The sequence below is a fragment of the Ambystoma mexicanum genome, chromosome 3q (genome assembly GCF_040938575.1).
Source record: "Ambystoma mexicanum isolate Mex_15411 chromosome 3q, UKY_AmexF1_1, whole genome shotgun sequence".
NCBI classification, from domain to species: Eukaryota; Metazoa; Chordata; class Amphibia; order Caudata; family Ambystomatidae; genus Ambystoma; species Ambystoma mexicanum.
Window position 1 is genome coordinate 1,007,032,411 of NC_090926.1, and position 14,115 is coordinate 1,007,046,525.

At 41.1% G+C, this 14,115-nt stretch overlaps 1 protein-coding gene across 1 annotated transcript; it reads left to right on the top strand.

Moving 5' to 3' along the window:
• The first annotated feature begins 6,801 nt into the window (after nt 1–6,801).
• On the top strand, nt 6,802–9,513 carry LOC138448031 (uncharacterized). The gene has a single exon (XM_069604568.1). It carries the CDS (start codon nt 6,802–6,804, stop codon nt 9,511–9,513), a length of 2,712 nt encoding a protein of 903 aa, XP_069460669.1.
• The last annotated feature ends 4,602 nt before the right edge of the window (nt 9,514–14,115 follow it).

Consider the following 14,115-nt stretch of genomic DNA (forward strand, 5'->3'; position numbering starts at 1 on the left):
TGAGGTTGTGGGCTTTGCTGTGCTCCTGGCGTTTGCTGTTGCACTGTGTGATTCTGTGCAACTCCCTGCTGTACAAACGCAGGTGGATTCACCATGCCTGCTCCTATTCCTTAGCCGTTTTGCATCATGCCTTGATTTCTGCAAGTGCGCGCTAAATGCCCTGTCATCCCACACAACCAACATACTGGCGGTGGTCGGATCACTTGCCCTTTTGACATATCTTGATTGCCATTCTGCATATTTTGAAAACCTCCTTGATTATTCTGGAAACCTCCCTGATTACTCTGCCATCCTCTTCCTCTAAATCCTCTTCCCCTGGGGTAAAACCCAGTACTGCCCTGATTATTCTGCTGTGGATTATTGGCTTGTTACATGCTCCAGCTGTCTGTGCTAGTTATCATTGCTCTTTCAAGAGCATATTTTGATAATTTTTTCTGCACTAATTTTGCCTCTTCACTCTTTTGTACAGCTTTGTTTTTGCAATTCTTTTCTTGCAGAAGCCTACAATAGTGTGCAATGGTCAATTGTATTTCTGACCATGGCTTGGCCTCAATTCCTACCAATTTCTGGAGCTATTTCTGAACCGGCTCTTGTAGCCCTTGGCACAATATTTGGTAGAACATGGGTACAGATTTCCCCCAAGATTCACGAGTCTCGAGTACCCACGTGTCTTGAAAATTCTGTATATACAGTAACAGATCTTCCGACTCTTTCATTTTACGTGTCATGATAGCTCCCATGTCGGAAGTATCTGGATACAGCACTCGCAGTGCTTTCCAAACCGCGACTCTGTAATTTTTAAAATGAGCTCCGTCATGCACGGTATTAACTGTGGTCACACCAGGGTAGCCTGCTCGTGTCCACACATCGTCTGCTCTCTCACCAAGTATAGCGATTAAGAGACCCTTGATATCCCCTATAGCCAACGTGTTCCCTCTCATCATTTTTTCTATCTCATGTATCCGTTTTCCCGGCTCCCGATGTCAACATTGGAAGCTTGTTTTTCAAGTTTTCTCGATCCATGTGTGGCCATGGAATATACTGTGGTCTTGCTCCACCTTTCTCAAGCAACGGAAATTGGGATGCATAGCCCTCTCTCTCTCTTCTCTCATTGTTCTCCTGTCTATGGCAGGGGTAACATTTCTGCATCACCGCCTACCTAGCAATGTCCTAGGCCGGCTCACATAGGGTGGTAGAGACACCCCCCCTCTGACCGTGAGATACTTCTTCATGTTGGTCTGACTGTGCGGCTGATTCTGATGCCCTGTGTGCAGACCCACTAGAATCTGACCATCTTATCCCTTTCCCTCCTGAGACTCTCTTTTTGCATCTTCTCTCCTTCTCTGTTTCTTCACACTCCTCTCTTTCGGTGTCAGACATTTTCCGCCCGCAACGTGTGCAACTTCTTGCATCCTCTTTGCTCCTGCTTATTTCTAATCTATCTAGGGAAAGTTCTCTATTCCCACTGCTTTGGGAGACATCCTCATCCTCAGTGTCAGCTGAGTGCTCTCCAGGCATTCATCTTCCCCCTCCCCTTGGAGTACTTGTTCTAGCCCCTTTTTGTCATATATTCTATCGATCGTTTCTCCGATGCTTCTGGTGTCAAAGTCATCCTCAATATTCGCCCTAGACGTACCCGGTATTGAATCGTGCTCAGGAAAGAATTCTTCTATATCTTCCCAATCTACTACTGGCTCAGGTTTTTTAACCTCTCTTTCCAGATATTCAAGATCGCGTGCTCTCTGTCTTCGCTTACATTCTACATCGTCATCAAATTCTCTGCGCTTCCTCGCCTCTTCTCTGACCCTATCTTCTTCCTCTTCCTTTTGTCTCTACGTTTGGTTGCCCTTCGGATTTCCTCATCCCTTCGTCTCTTTATTCTTTTCTCTCGTATTCTTTGTTCTTCCTCTAACCTTTGCTGCTCCTGTCTGTCTTGATCATTGGCTGCTCTCTGTTTACGATCGAGATGCCTTTCTTGCTCTTCACAATATAACTATTCTTGTCTCTGTCTATCTTTTTTCCTTAGTGTCTCGTCTCTTAATCCTTTTTCTTTTTTCTTCTCCTTCCTCTGTACATCATCTAATTTCTCCTTTCGTTTTGTGTCATCAATGCCTTTGCCATCAAGTTTCAAGAAAATCTGCCCTCCTATCCATTCATCCTGTGCGAGTGCTATCTCATCAGTTCTATTCTTGCTTCCTTTCCATCTTTTGCTTTCTTTCTCCTTATCGAGAGATGTACTTGCCTGTGTCTGGTCTCTCTTTTCATCATCGCGTCTCTCCTTGTCCCTCAGGACTTTGAAGGTAATATTTCTATCTCTTTCTTTATCTTGATTTTCATCACTATTTTGCGTAGGTGACACATATGCTGAGTTGCTATACCCCGTAGCTGCTTTAAGTTCCCTGAGCGGGTATAACCCTCTTCCTTATTGTTTTCAATTTCTGTTTCATATGGGGCGGGTGGCACTGCAGGCGTCTCACCCCTCTCTGTGCATACATTAAGTATCCAGTCTGATGGCGGTTCCTCTTCCTCTTCCTTGTCTTGTTGATACATTTTCGACAACTCTAGACTAGCTAGCCGTTTGTTTAACTTTTTCCCTGTGTATGTGGCATGCAAGTATGTCGTTATATGTTGCAAAACTGCTTTAGATAATGACCCGCCCTGTGGCCAAGGCATAAACATTTTGTGGGCGGCTCCTTTAACCCAGTCCGCACTGTATTTTTTCAGCTTAGGTGCATGTTTCAGCAACTGTTTGCACAGGTGTGCTAATGGAGTTATGTCATCCATGCTCAAATCTGTTCCCTTTCCCCTTATATAACACTTGTCAAAGCTTCACGTAACTTAAACAATGTCAACAATATGAGCAAGCACCAATCACCGCAAGCTCCAATCCCAATTTTTCCACAAAATGTTATATCTTCTATCTTACTCATAAACATCAGGTTACCTTCTACAACCTGCAAAATATCCAATCGCACAGTTTTTATGCTAGTTCCTCGAAGGAAAACTTTCCGTCCTATGAAGTCACAACAAATAACACATAAAACAGACATTAACAGACTAGACGAACTCCAGCTGGTCACATGTATTTCTGCCTCTAAAATTACCCCGACATGGAGTTTAAATGTATCCCTTTCACAGTGCCTTTAATCGCCGTGGTGGACTGTGCGTTCCCCTTTATTTGGGACTCTGGATACAAGTTCCTTCTAGCCGCTTGTATAAAAAGCGTAGGAATAAGGTGGATCCTCTCTCTTCTCGGGTGTCCTCCCCGGTAGCCTCTCTCTTCTCAGGTGTTCTCCCCGGTATCTTCCCTTTGTACTTAATTATTCTCGAGTCATCATTCCCTTCCCCATATATATATATATATATATATATATATATATTCTTCTCTACGTCTGACTATATTTTGTTTTTTCCCGCCTCCCTCCGTTACCTTTTCCCTCACTTGTTCTAAGGCATGCACTTTTGCCAAAGCATTAGTTTCCTCTCTGGATCCTCGGGATCACCGCCTTCGTCACCACCTTCTCTGGCTTTTCTACTGCTCAGCTGCCTGTAGGAATGGGAAGGGGTTATGTGGGTAACACGGGTCCCTTCAGACCTCGTTCTGCAGATTTTTATTCTACCACTGTCTACGGGGAGCTTCACAGTCTACTCAGTCGAATGGCAAAGGACTCGTGATATTGCTGACGACCTAGAGTTACTTTATGTTGACGTTCAATGGGTGCCTTAATCTAATTGATAATCGATAACCATCAATCTATGCTACCAAGTGTGCTCCGAGACCCCCAACCGGCCCATAGAGTCGGGTTTTGCTCAGAAGCACTTTAAGACAAGATAGCGGCACCCCTGAGATGGATGGGGTGCAGATTTATTACTTCAACACCAATCAATAAGGACAACTCAACGGTTTGGCAAAGGGGGTCCGTTTAATGACAAGTACAAAAAACAGGGAGTTATGAATATCAACAATGGCACAATCTTCCTTCTCGCTTCAACTCCAACAAACTTCATAAAAATGATAGCATTTTTATACTGAAAATTCGTCATCATCGACGTGTAACACTCAAAAGTTGCAATGCAATTCTATTGGTTAGGAAAAGGTAACTTTACTATAGGTACTATATCTGTATATGGTAACGGAGTAAGGGGATTGGGAAAACACTGTCAGGTAGGCATCTAGCCCTTCCTTCAAAAATGACTACTGCAGACGTCACTAAAGGTACGATGTCCCATTGGTTCTACTAACTATGGTACCCTAAATTACTTGGTCCACTGTGATTGGGTTGGCACCAACCCCATGCTTACTTTTTCACTTTGCTTAGCAGCACGCAGAATGGTCGGCCAGGTGCAGGGTGCCTCTCAACTCACCCGGCCTTCCTTCAATCAATCATCACTTTAGTGGCTATGTGTCAATTATTTTGTTGTGGTTGGCCTCGAGACTGCATCTTCTGCGTAGAGATCTTCTCCTGCCTCACAGCCATGCGTAGGTGTGGGGGTCTTGCTTTTGTTTGTTCGGCTGGTCGCGTGATTCAAACACCGTGGATTTGCCTTTTCCCCAACAATTCGTATATTTGATTTTATGTTCACCCACCTCCTGCCTTCGCCTTCTTATCTTGCCCCTTCAACGCAGTATATTCTGGTCCTTGCTTCTGTTAATTGTAGCTACTGCTCGTTCATTTTGATGGATAGGTCCTTGTTTCCCTAGGCACGAGTTGCCTCTGCTGAGTTTTGTTTCTGCCGCTCAGAACCTGATGTTGTTAAATGTGAAACCTTTCTCGAATGGCCTTAGTCATTTTTGTTGATTCTGTTTTTTGTGCAAAGTGGAAGTATACTTCATATAAAGTGCTTTATTTGAGGTAGGTATGTATATGGCATTTTCAGCACTATCCCTCTACTAAGCATAGCAAGCCACACGATTCCCTTAGCTTTCTTGCGGTTCCAAGCATATGTACACGTGTAAACTGGCCAAATATCTTTGACATGCTTACAGCTTAAGCTTCATAAATTTTGACAAGGTCCTTTCACTTTAGGTTCACGATATCCTTGTTCTTGGTGTTTTCGTCTCTTTGCGTCCTTCTCTGGTCGTCATTTCTTCTATATGTGAGTCAGGCCGGGTTCTTGTGACGTCACAATTCGTCTTCCATTAAGACCTTTTTGGTTTCTTCAGGGACTGTACTCAGACGACCTTCATTCCATTTCATTTGTTGATATGGTTCTCGCAATGGATACTTTACTGTTCATGGTTTCCTTGGTATTGGTACTTCAACAGGTGCTGTTTTTCTCATAGATACTGGACAGAGCCCTACTGCAGCTCTCTGCTGGTTTATTTGCTCATCATAAGTCACTTATCTTGGTGTGAACGTTGGTACTTCAAAATGGGCGATTGGAGTGCAGGCTTTATTTGGGACCTCCTCTACAAAGGTAATCAAAATAATTTAGTAGTCACTGGGAATAACAGGAGGTAAGGCTAAATTGTAAATCCCCATAATGCTAACATCAGACTGGAGCCATGGTGGAACTCATTATCGGAAAGTAAGAAGTAAAGAGTGAACCAGGTTGACAACGTGCCCTCCCTTCTTAGCAAAGTGACAATCCCTCCAAAAAGGGACGTGACAGTATACACAGACTTCGTTCTGAAACACAGAAACACCTTTAATGCACAAATAAATACAAAGAAAAAGGCTCTGCGGGCCACCATTAAAGCACTGTATTCAATTGTGCACTGAAGGATTGCATTTGAATTGGATCATTGACCTACTTGAAAGTATCACCATCACCCGGCACTGCGAGCGAAGCTCTTGCCGTGAGCCTCCCTGCTTCCTGGAGGAGGCGGGGCCAGTCCGTGCCACGTGTCTGATCACGTGACTTGTGGCATCTACATAACAACTCCCGACCCGCCCGAGCGGTGTATTCAATTGTGCACTGAAGGATTGCATTTGAATTGGATCATTGACCTACTTGAAAGTATCACCATCACCCGGCACTGCGAGCGAAGCTCTTGCCGTGAGCCTCCCTGCTTCCTGTAGGAGGCGGGGCCAGTCCGCGCCACGTGTCTGATCACGTGACTTGTGGCGTCTACATAACAACTCCCGACCCACCCTTGCGGCGTTAAGACATACCCAAGCAGGTAAGAACAACTAGACGTTGGAATAGTGTTTATAAATTAAAAATAAAAAGAGAGCCATAGATTACAGCAGATTGAGTATAACTGAAAGCCATCAGAAGTGAGTTGACATAACAAAGGAAACTTAGACTGCGGAATCCCGTTTAAAATCGGTGAAAAGTGTAGCGAGGGGGGACTGCAGGAATCTGTCCTTTGACCCCCTCACTACAAATAAAAGGGTTTCCGAATACACCGAAGACGATGGAAAACACTATACCATTAGACATTGTACTCTCCTTTTTGATCGAAAAACGTGGTGCGGAACAAAGTGAGTTGCACAGACGTTGCACCCAAGGTACGGTGTGTACTGTACATCAGGAAGAGAACAGTGTGGGGGGACTGCGGGAGCCTATCCTTTGACCCCCACAAGCTCAAAGAAACATCAACCTGCTTCCTCCCATCTCGACACTGACCTATCTTGTAGCGAGGCTGACGAGTCCATCTGCGGCACGGGCGTGCCGACGGGGAGAGAGAACGCCTGTGTAGAGCGAGAGACGGGGAGCACAGGCGGTACGGGTTACACGCGTGCAGTGTGTGCCGAGCGCGGAGCAACATCTGACGGAAAGAAAGCGGAGGAGGAAAGGGACGAGGGATTGAGAAGATCAAGGCTGCCCGTGGAAGAACAGGGTGAAGCGTTGGAAATGACGGCCAGAGCGGAAGAAGCCAATGCATCATTAACCCTGCAAATACCAAGAAGAAACACGAGACAAACATCTAAACTAATGTTAGGAAATTCAAAGAAACAAGATGAAAGTCATAACAGTGCTACGGAAGAGGAATACAATCTGAGCCAGGTGGAAATACTGGATTGCACACCCCTTAAAGAGAAAGAAACCATTAAGGGAGAGAATAACAATACAGGCAGCAAAAACCATGAAGTAGTGCTACCAATAAAAGACAAAACAGTTGATACACAGAAAGGAGAAATTATGCAACAAATGTGCGACCAACAGAGCAATAAAGGGATAAATCCACAAACAACAAATGCTGAAGAAGCAATTAATCCCCAGAGGCAGAGGGGAAAGGAGCAAGTGACAAAAACAGACAAAAAGGAAATAAAAGAACCGGCAACATCCATCGAACAAAAGCTTGGTGCAAAAAGCTTAAAGCAAGAAAGTGATACCAGTAAACATGAACAGCCACTAGTATCACAGAAAGAAAAAGCAATTAAGGCAAAAGAGCAATGGAAATTGTACTATCAAAGAGCGTCAAAATCAGAAAGATTTATAAAAGAAATTGCGCCAATTAGTCAATGTCGAATGGAACGTCTATCGCTGGATTTAACAGAAATTGAAACATTGATGGAATTACAACAAATAAATAGGAACAACAGAAAACAAGCTAATTTAGCTGAAAGAACATTAGAAACAAGTAATGAAACCAATAGTTGGCAAAACTATACTGACTTAAGTTATACAACTACAAACAAGATACAAAGAGCGAATAAGGAAACCAATGCCAAGAAAACAAACTACATGCCAGAGGAATCTGTTGGCGATTGTCCACCTAAGCCAGGAAATAAACAAGAGTCAGTGACTACATCAATGCTGGATCTACAGGACATGCTGGTAGCTGTAACAACGCAAACAATGATACCTTACATAAAGCTACAAGAAGCAAGTCATGAAACAATGAAAGAACACACTACGATACTCAATTCCATATCCACCAAACGAAAGAATTTAGAACTGCTGGTATATAAACTACAAGAACGGCTCAGCATAGAAGCAGAAAACAGCTATATATGGCAACAAAGACTGGCAGAGATAGCAAGACAAGATAGAACGGACAAAGCAACCCTTATGGAAGCCCTAATTTCGTTCACAAAAACATCCATAACGAAGAATAACATGGAAGGAAAAAATCAAAAAGAGAAAGATCAAAAGTTGGGAGCACATAAGATAGGCTCCGCTAAGATAATAGGAGACAGCACACAGAATAGGAGAGAGAACAATTATAATGACGAAACAGAGAACCTGAACGACATGCTCCTAATAGACTTGACACCCGAAGAACTTAAGACAAAAATAAATAAAAAACCTATAAACCGGACAGCGGAATTAATAACAAATACAATATATCCGCAGCCTGAGACAACACAAGGGTATGCGAATTATAGCATATTCGAACAACAGTCAATGAATAATTCAAATAAAACAAAACGCAAATGGCTAAAAAAACAGACAAAAAAACAACAAAGAGGATCTAGAGCATTTCTCAGGAACCTAGCCCAAAGTGCTAAAGATAATAGTAAAAAACCACAGTTACAAAAACACAAAGAAATGAGCATAGTGGATACAGTAACAAAAGAAAGCGCAGCAAGAACAAGAGGAGTAGAAGAATCCACCCAAACCCAAGAAATAATAAGCGAGGGCGATAACCTGCAATCTGTGAGCGTCTCATCAAGTGAAGAAGGAAATATTGAATCACTATTGAACCTTTCCACTTATTCAACACAGGAACCAGAGAAGGTTAGAAATGAAGACAAAAGCGGAGAAGGGCAACAGGAACAACAACCAAATCCTGCATCTATGCTGACAATTGATTGTTATGAGGAAACTATTACAGAATCATATATATCAATTGAGCTATCCTGTGAAGAAATTTCAGATGAAGAACTGTACACAGGAAATAGCACTTTGAACACAAGAGGAAAAGAGAGAATAGACCAGGAACAACAGCCCGAAGAAACAAACAAAAACAGAGATAAACGAGCCGACCGAAGAATGAAACAGCCTAGGAACGAAGAAAGATCAAAAATTGAACAACTCCAATTTGTTGATCCTTACTATAAGGAAAGTGTAATGAGACTAAAGTTAGAAGGAAGATCTGAAAAAGAGGCTAACATTGTGATGAACAGAACTAATCTATTACGCCTCTTTAAGGCAATTCCAAAATTGGAAAAACTAAAATCAAAAGATCTGAAACAAATCGAATTTAGAGACGAACAGAGATTGGATAAAATCTGGATATATTGTCGCTCAAGAGAATTGAAAAGTTTAATATCATCATGCGCTGAAGAACTGGAAGATAGAGGATTCAGTAGAGGATTCAGAGTGTCAAATGATGATAAAACGAACAACGACATGAAAGAAACACCCAGTAGGACGCAGCAAGAGAGTAATAGAACATACTGGGATATCAGCAGTGATGAAAGCAACTTATATAATGAAAATAAAGGATGGAGTGAAATAGAGGAAGTAAGATGGTACAAGGACGAGAAAAAAAGAAGGAACTCAATACAGTACAAGGATAAAACACCGAACAAATGGAATTTTGAAAAATCACCCTTTTGGCGGGAAATTAGTATGGAAAAGAGCAGAAATGAAGAAACAAAAAAACCGAGACAATAACAACGAACAGGAAATAACATACAAGAAGTAACTATATGCTCATGGAACACTAGGGGACATTTACATCTATTCCAAACGGAACGACCAGAGTTAAACTCAGCAGAGGTGATATGTTTACAGGAGACATGGTTAACAACTCCTCCAATATGTGAAGGATTTCTAACATACATGAATCCTGCTATTAACAACAATGGAGGCAGACCGTCAGCGGGACTTATTACCCGAATTAGTCAGGAACTGACAACAGAAATGATTGAATACCAGAACATTAGAAACTGGGCGCAAAACACATTAATCAAAAGACAAGTGATGATAGAACTACAGTGGAACAAAGAGTCCAAAAGGACCCAATACCTAAACATCACCAATATATATTGGAATCCAAAGAAAGTACCAGAAGAAATGGTAATAGATTCTATCTTCACTAAGATAGACAGCATTGCACAGGAGTATCAAGATGTAGAATTTATTATATGCGGAGACCTTAACCTGCATATATTTGATGACAAAGGAGATCTAATAGCAGATCAACTGTTGGAAAATAGAGCACGAAGGTGGATAATAGAGACACGCAATAGAAACTTCTAAAGATGGGATGCCCTCAATGCAGCAAAAAAACCAATACCAACATGGTCAAGAGGGGAAAACAAATCAATCATAGATTATATCTATACGAGCAAGGGAATTACCCAAGCAAAAATCAAAGCCAAAAATCTATATAGTGAACTAAGCGACCATTACATATTAAAGCGCGCATGGGAAATGAACAAAGAAGAACGACGCAAAATAAATATCCCCAAGTTGACACTAGTAAATAGAATGAACCGCTTGAGAAGCCTGCATAACAGATTAACCGAAATAACAGAAACATTAACGAATTCAAAGAAAGAAGATTCCAATAAAATCAATTGAGTGGTTAACGGACCAATTCCAAATGAAACAGAGATTGAATCATCCATCCAAACCCGAGCAAAAATATATTTACAACAAAGATATCGCAGACAAGAAAAAGGAAAAAAAGGAATCCATTAAAAGAGCACAAAAAGAATCACCTCAAACCAAAAAAAGAATAATTAGCCAAGCAAAACAAACATTTTAAAATTGGCACAAAAATGCCAAAATGATGCAAGACCAAGAAAACGCTGAATCCATGATGGCCTCCCTCAAAAACCGTAACACCAGACGTTTCTGGGAACTCTTGAAATCGAGTACAAAGGCTGAAAATGCAATGATAGTGGATGTTCCAGAAGCAGCGTGGATAGAGTATTTCTCAACTCTCTACGAAGAACGAACAACAGTAATAAAGAAAACTCAACAACATTTGCCAAGGCAATGGAACATTAGATACGATATTGAAGACATTACCAACATAATAAAAAAACTAAATACATCAAGGGCACCGGGGCCAGATGGCATGTCGAACGCAACATTAAAACAAAATCCAGAGGTTTGGGCACAGTTCTGTGGTAAAATTATAGATCTGATTAACCGCACGAAAAAGGTCCCAGAGTCCTGGAAAATAGCAACACTAATCCCAATTTACAAACAGGGATCATCAAAAGAACCAAAGAATTATCGACCACTGGCGCTCCTGGATCCACTAGGGAAATTTTTTGCTAATTTGATACTGACAAGATTAAACATTTGGGCAAAACAAACAAAACATCAAGCGGTGCGCCAAACAGGATTTGTGCGCAATGTCGGAACAAACGTGAATCTCATGATTCTAAATCTGATGAAGCAAGAAGCAGAAAGAACAAAAACAAATACAACAGTAGCGTATGTCGACTTGAGCCTTGCCTATGATAAAATCAATAGAGACCTGCTGTGGAAGAAACTTGAACAATGGAGATGCCCTAGTGACATCCTAGAACCAATTAAACTTTTGTATTCCAACACAAAAATACAAGTAAGAATGACAGCGGATGGAATAATAACAAAGCAAATAAACACCTGGCATGGTCTAAAGCAAGGGTGTCCGCTAGCAGCCGCACTGTTCAGTTTGTTTACGTCAGATTTTGAAGAGGCTATAAATACACCAACTATCAACCCACCAAAATTAAATGCAACTGCAGTACCTTGTTTGATCTATGCAGACGATATCATCTTATTAGCAAAAACACTGTGCGGATTACAAAAAGCTCTTAACAAAACCTATGAATACATGGAACAAAATGAACTGACAATAAACACTAAGAAAACAAGAATCATGCACTTAACAAAGAAGAATTCAAATGGGAAAAAAACATTCCAATATTACCTCCAGGAAGAGAAATTGATCCAGGTTACAACTTATAAATATCTAGGGATATGGATCAACCAATCTTTGACAGAAGCACCATGGGCAGAACAGCTAAAGTCAAAAACTATAATGTTAGCCAGACAAGGCATGTCAATACATAAGAAATTCGGAAAATTTTCGCTTAAACCAGCGGTAACCTTTTATAAGCAAAAAGTGACAGCGATCCTTGCATACGGTGCTGAAACTATGATTAACCATGATAGAACCATATGGATGAAATTAGAAGCGATTTATAGGAGAAAAGTACTAAGTCTACCCCAGAACATGCCTATGATACGGATACGCTATGAATTGGGCCTCCAATCATTAGAATCAATAATCGAATGGAAAATAATAGACTTCTACAGAAAAATGAACAGCGAAGAAAAGATACCGGCATTGGAAATCCTAAGAACTTCAAAAGTACACGTAAACGATGTTACATTGCACAAATGGAAAGAAGCAGCCATGTGTATATGTAACAAAAAAGGAATCACACTGGAAACATTGAAGAAAATGCCTCAAATCGCAAAAAAGAAGCTGAGTAGAACCGATTGGATTGAAACTCAAGTGCAGAAAGACCAATATAAAATGACACTCAAATGCGAGGGAGAAGAAAGAGCATTTAATCAACTTCCAAATTACTTAAAATTATATCCGGATCGAAGAATTAGAGATATGTTCCTAAAATTCAGACTGAACCTACTGCCAACAAGAGAAGTACAGGGGAAATGGAGCCAATATAAAAGTGCAAATAGCGACTGCATATTCTGCCAAACAAGAGGAAAAACCGAAACGCTCTATCACGTAATTATGGAATGCGAGGCACTAAATCAAAAGAGACTGCTCTTTAGCGCCAAATGCTCGAGTGCCACAGTAAAAATGGAAAAAGAAGAAAGATGGAGTCACATCTTAATAGGAAATAATAGAAAGATGGTCGCAACCATAGTTCACTTCTGGGAAAACATTATGCTGGATAATAGCAACAGTAATGAAGAAGGATAAAAGATAAATGATGTCTGGTGTTTGTTTGTGAAATCTTTTAGAAGGAGAATAATGTAAACTGAATGTGAATGATAAATGTAAGGTTTAAGATGTAAACCAAATGCATTTTAAATTTAAAAAAAAAAAAGCACTGTCCACACACACACACTCCAAAATTAAACAGCACAGAGATACACAAAAAGTCAATGACTGCAAAAAGGTCCCATCAGGGATGGTTGAAGACACTCAGGGTACAATCATGCATAACGAAAAATCAGACATTATTTAAGCACATCATTGCCAAGGATTCGAGAATGACTTGGTGATCCTTGAATGGAGCTGATTCTCAACAAGCACATCTGCAATCATGCTGTGTCTCAGACGATGATTGGGTGGACTACTACTACAAGAAATTTGGGACATAAACTGGGCACCTGACATTTCAGGAGGTGAGCCAAACTAATAATATTTGATGAATTGGATATCGTCCTGATCATTGAATCTTTAAACAACTCCAGACCATGTGGCCCAGATGGATCTCCAATTTAATATAGAGAGAAAACCGTCTTCTATGGGCAAGAATACTATATAAACTTCTTGCTCATATCGCTGAAGGAGGAAAGTGCCCAATTTCATGGAAGAGCGCACCAATAGTTCCTATCTTCAAAAGAGGAGACTGAGCCTAACCAAAGAGTTATCGTCCTATTGCCCTATTGGATTCAGTTGCTAAAATCTTTGGGAATCTAGTACTAAAAGATCTAAGTAGGTGGGCAGACAAAGAAAGGATTCTGAGACCCGTGCAAACAGATTTTCGCAAAGAGGCTGGTACATCACTCAGTGCACTGGCCCTGCATGCTTGCATCTCAAACATAGGAGGACCATTTGGGAAATCAATCTATATTGCTGTAAAAGATCTGAAAGCAGCCTTTGACAACAAAGACAATGAACGTCTGTGGCACAAGTTGATTCATTGGGGTATTGATAGTGGGCTTCTCTGTATGATTAAACTTCTGTACACAGATAACACAACAAAAATAAGACTTGACAAGCAGGGAAATATATCCAGGGCAATTCCGACCTTTAAAGGAGTAAGACAAGGATGCGTATTTGCTCCATCCTTATTAAACTTGTACCTTGCGGATTTATGGGAGGAAAGTACATCCTGGAAATGTTACACCCCCAGATGTGATGACCTTAGGGCTAACATTATCACCTATGCTGATGATTTAGTCCTGATGGATGCCGCTGAGCTAGGTCTACAGAGACTATTGGTGGGTGTGGAGAGTTATTTACTGAAGAATCACCCAACCATAAACGCTAACAGATACTTTGTAATT

What these genes read in the sequence shown, in the direction of transcription:
- LOC138448031 (XM_069604568.1), top strand. Translation starts at nt 6,802, where the DNA reads ATGACGGCCAGAGCGGAAGAAGCCAATGCATCATTAACCCTGCAAATA.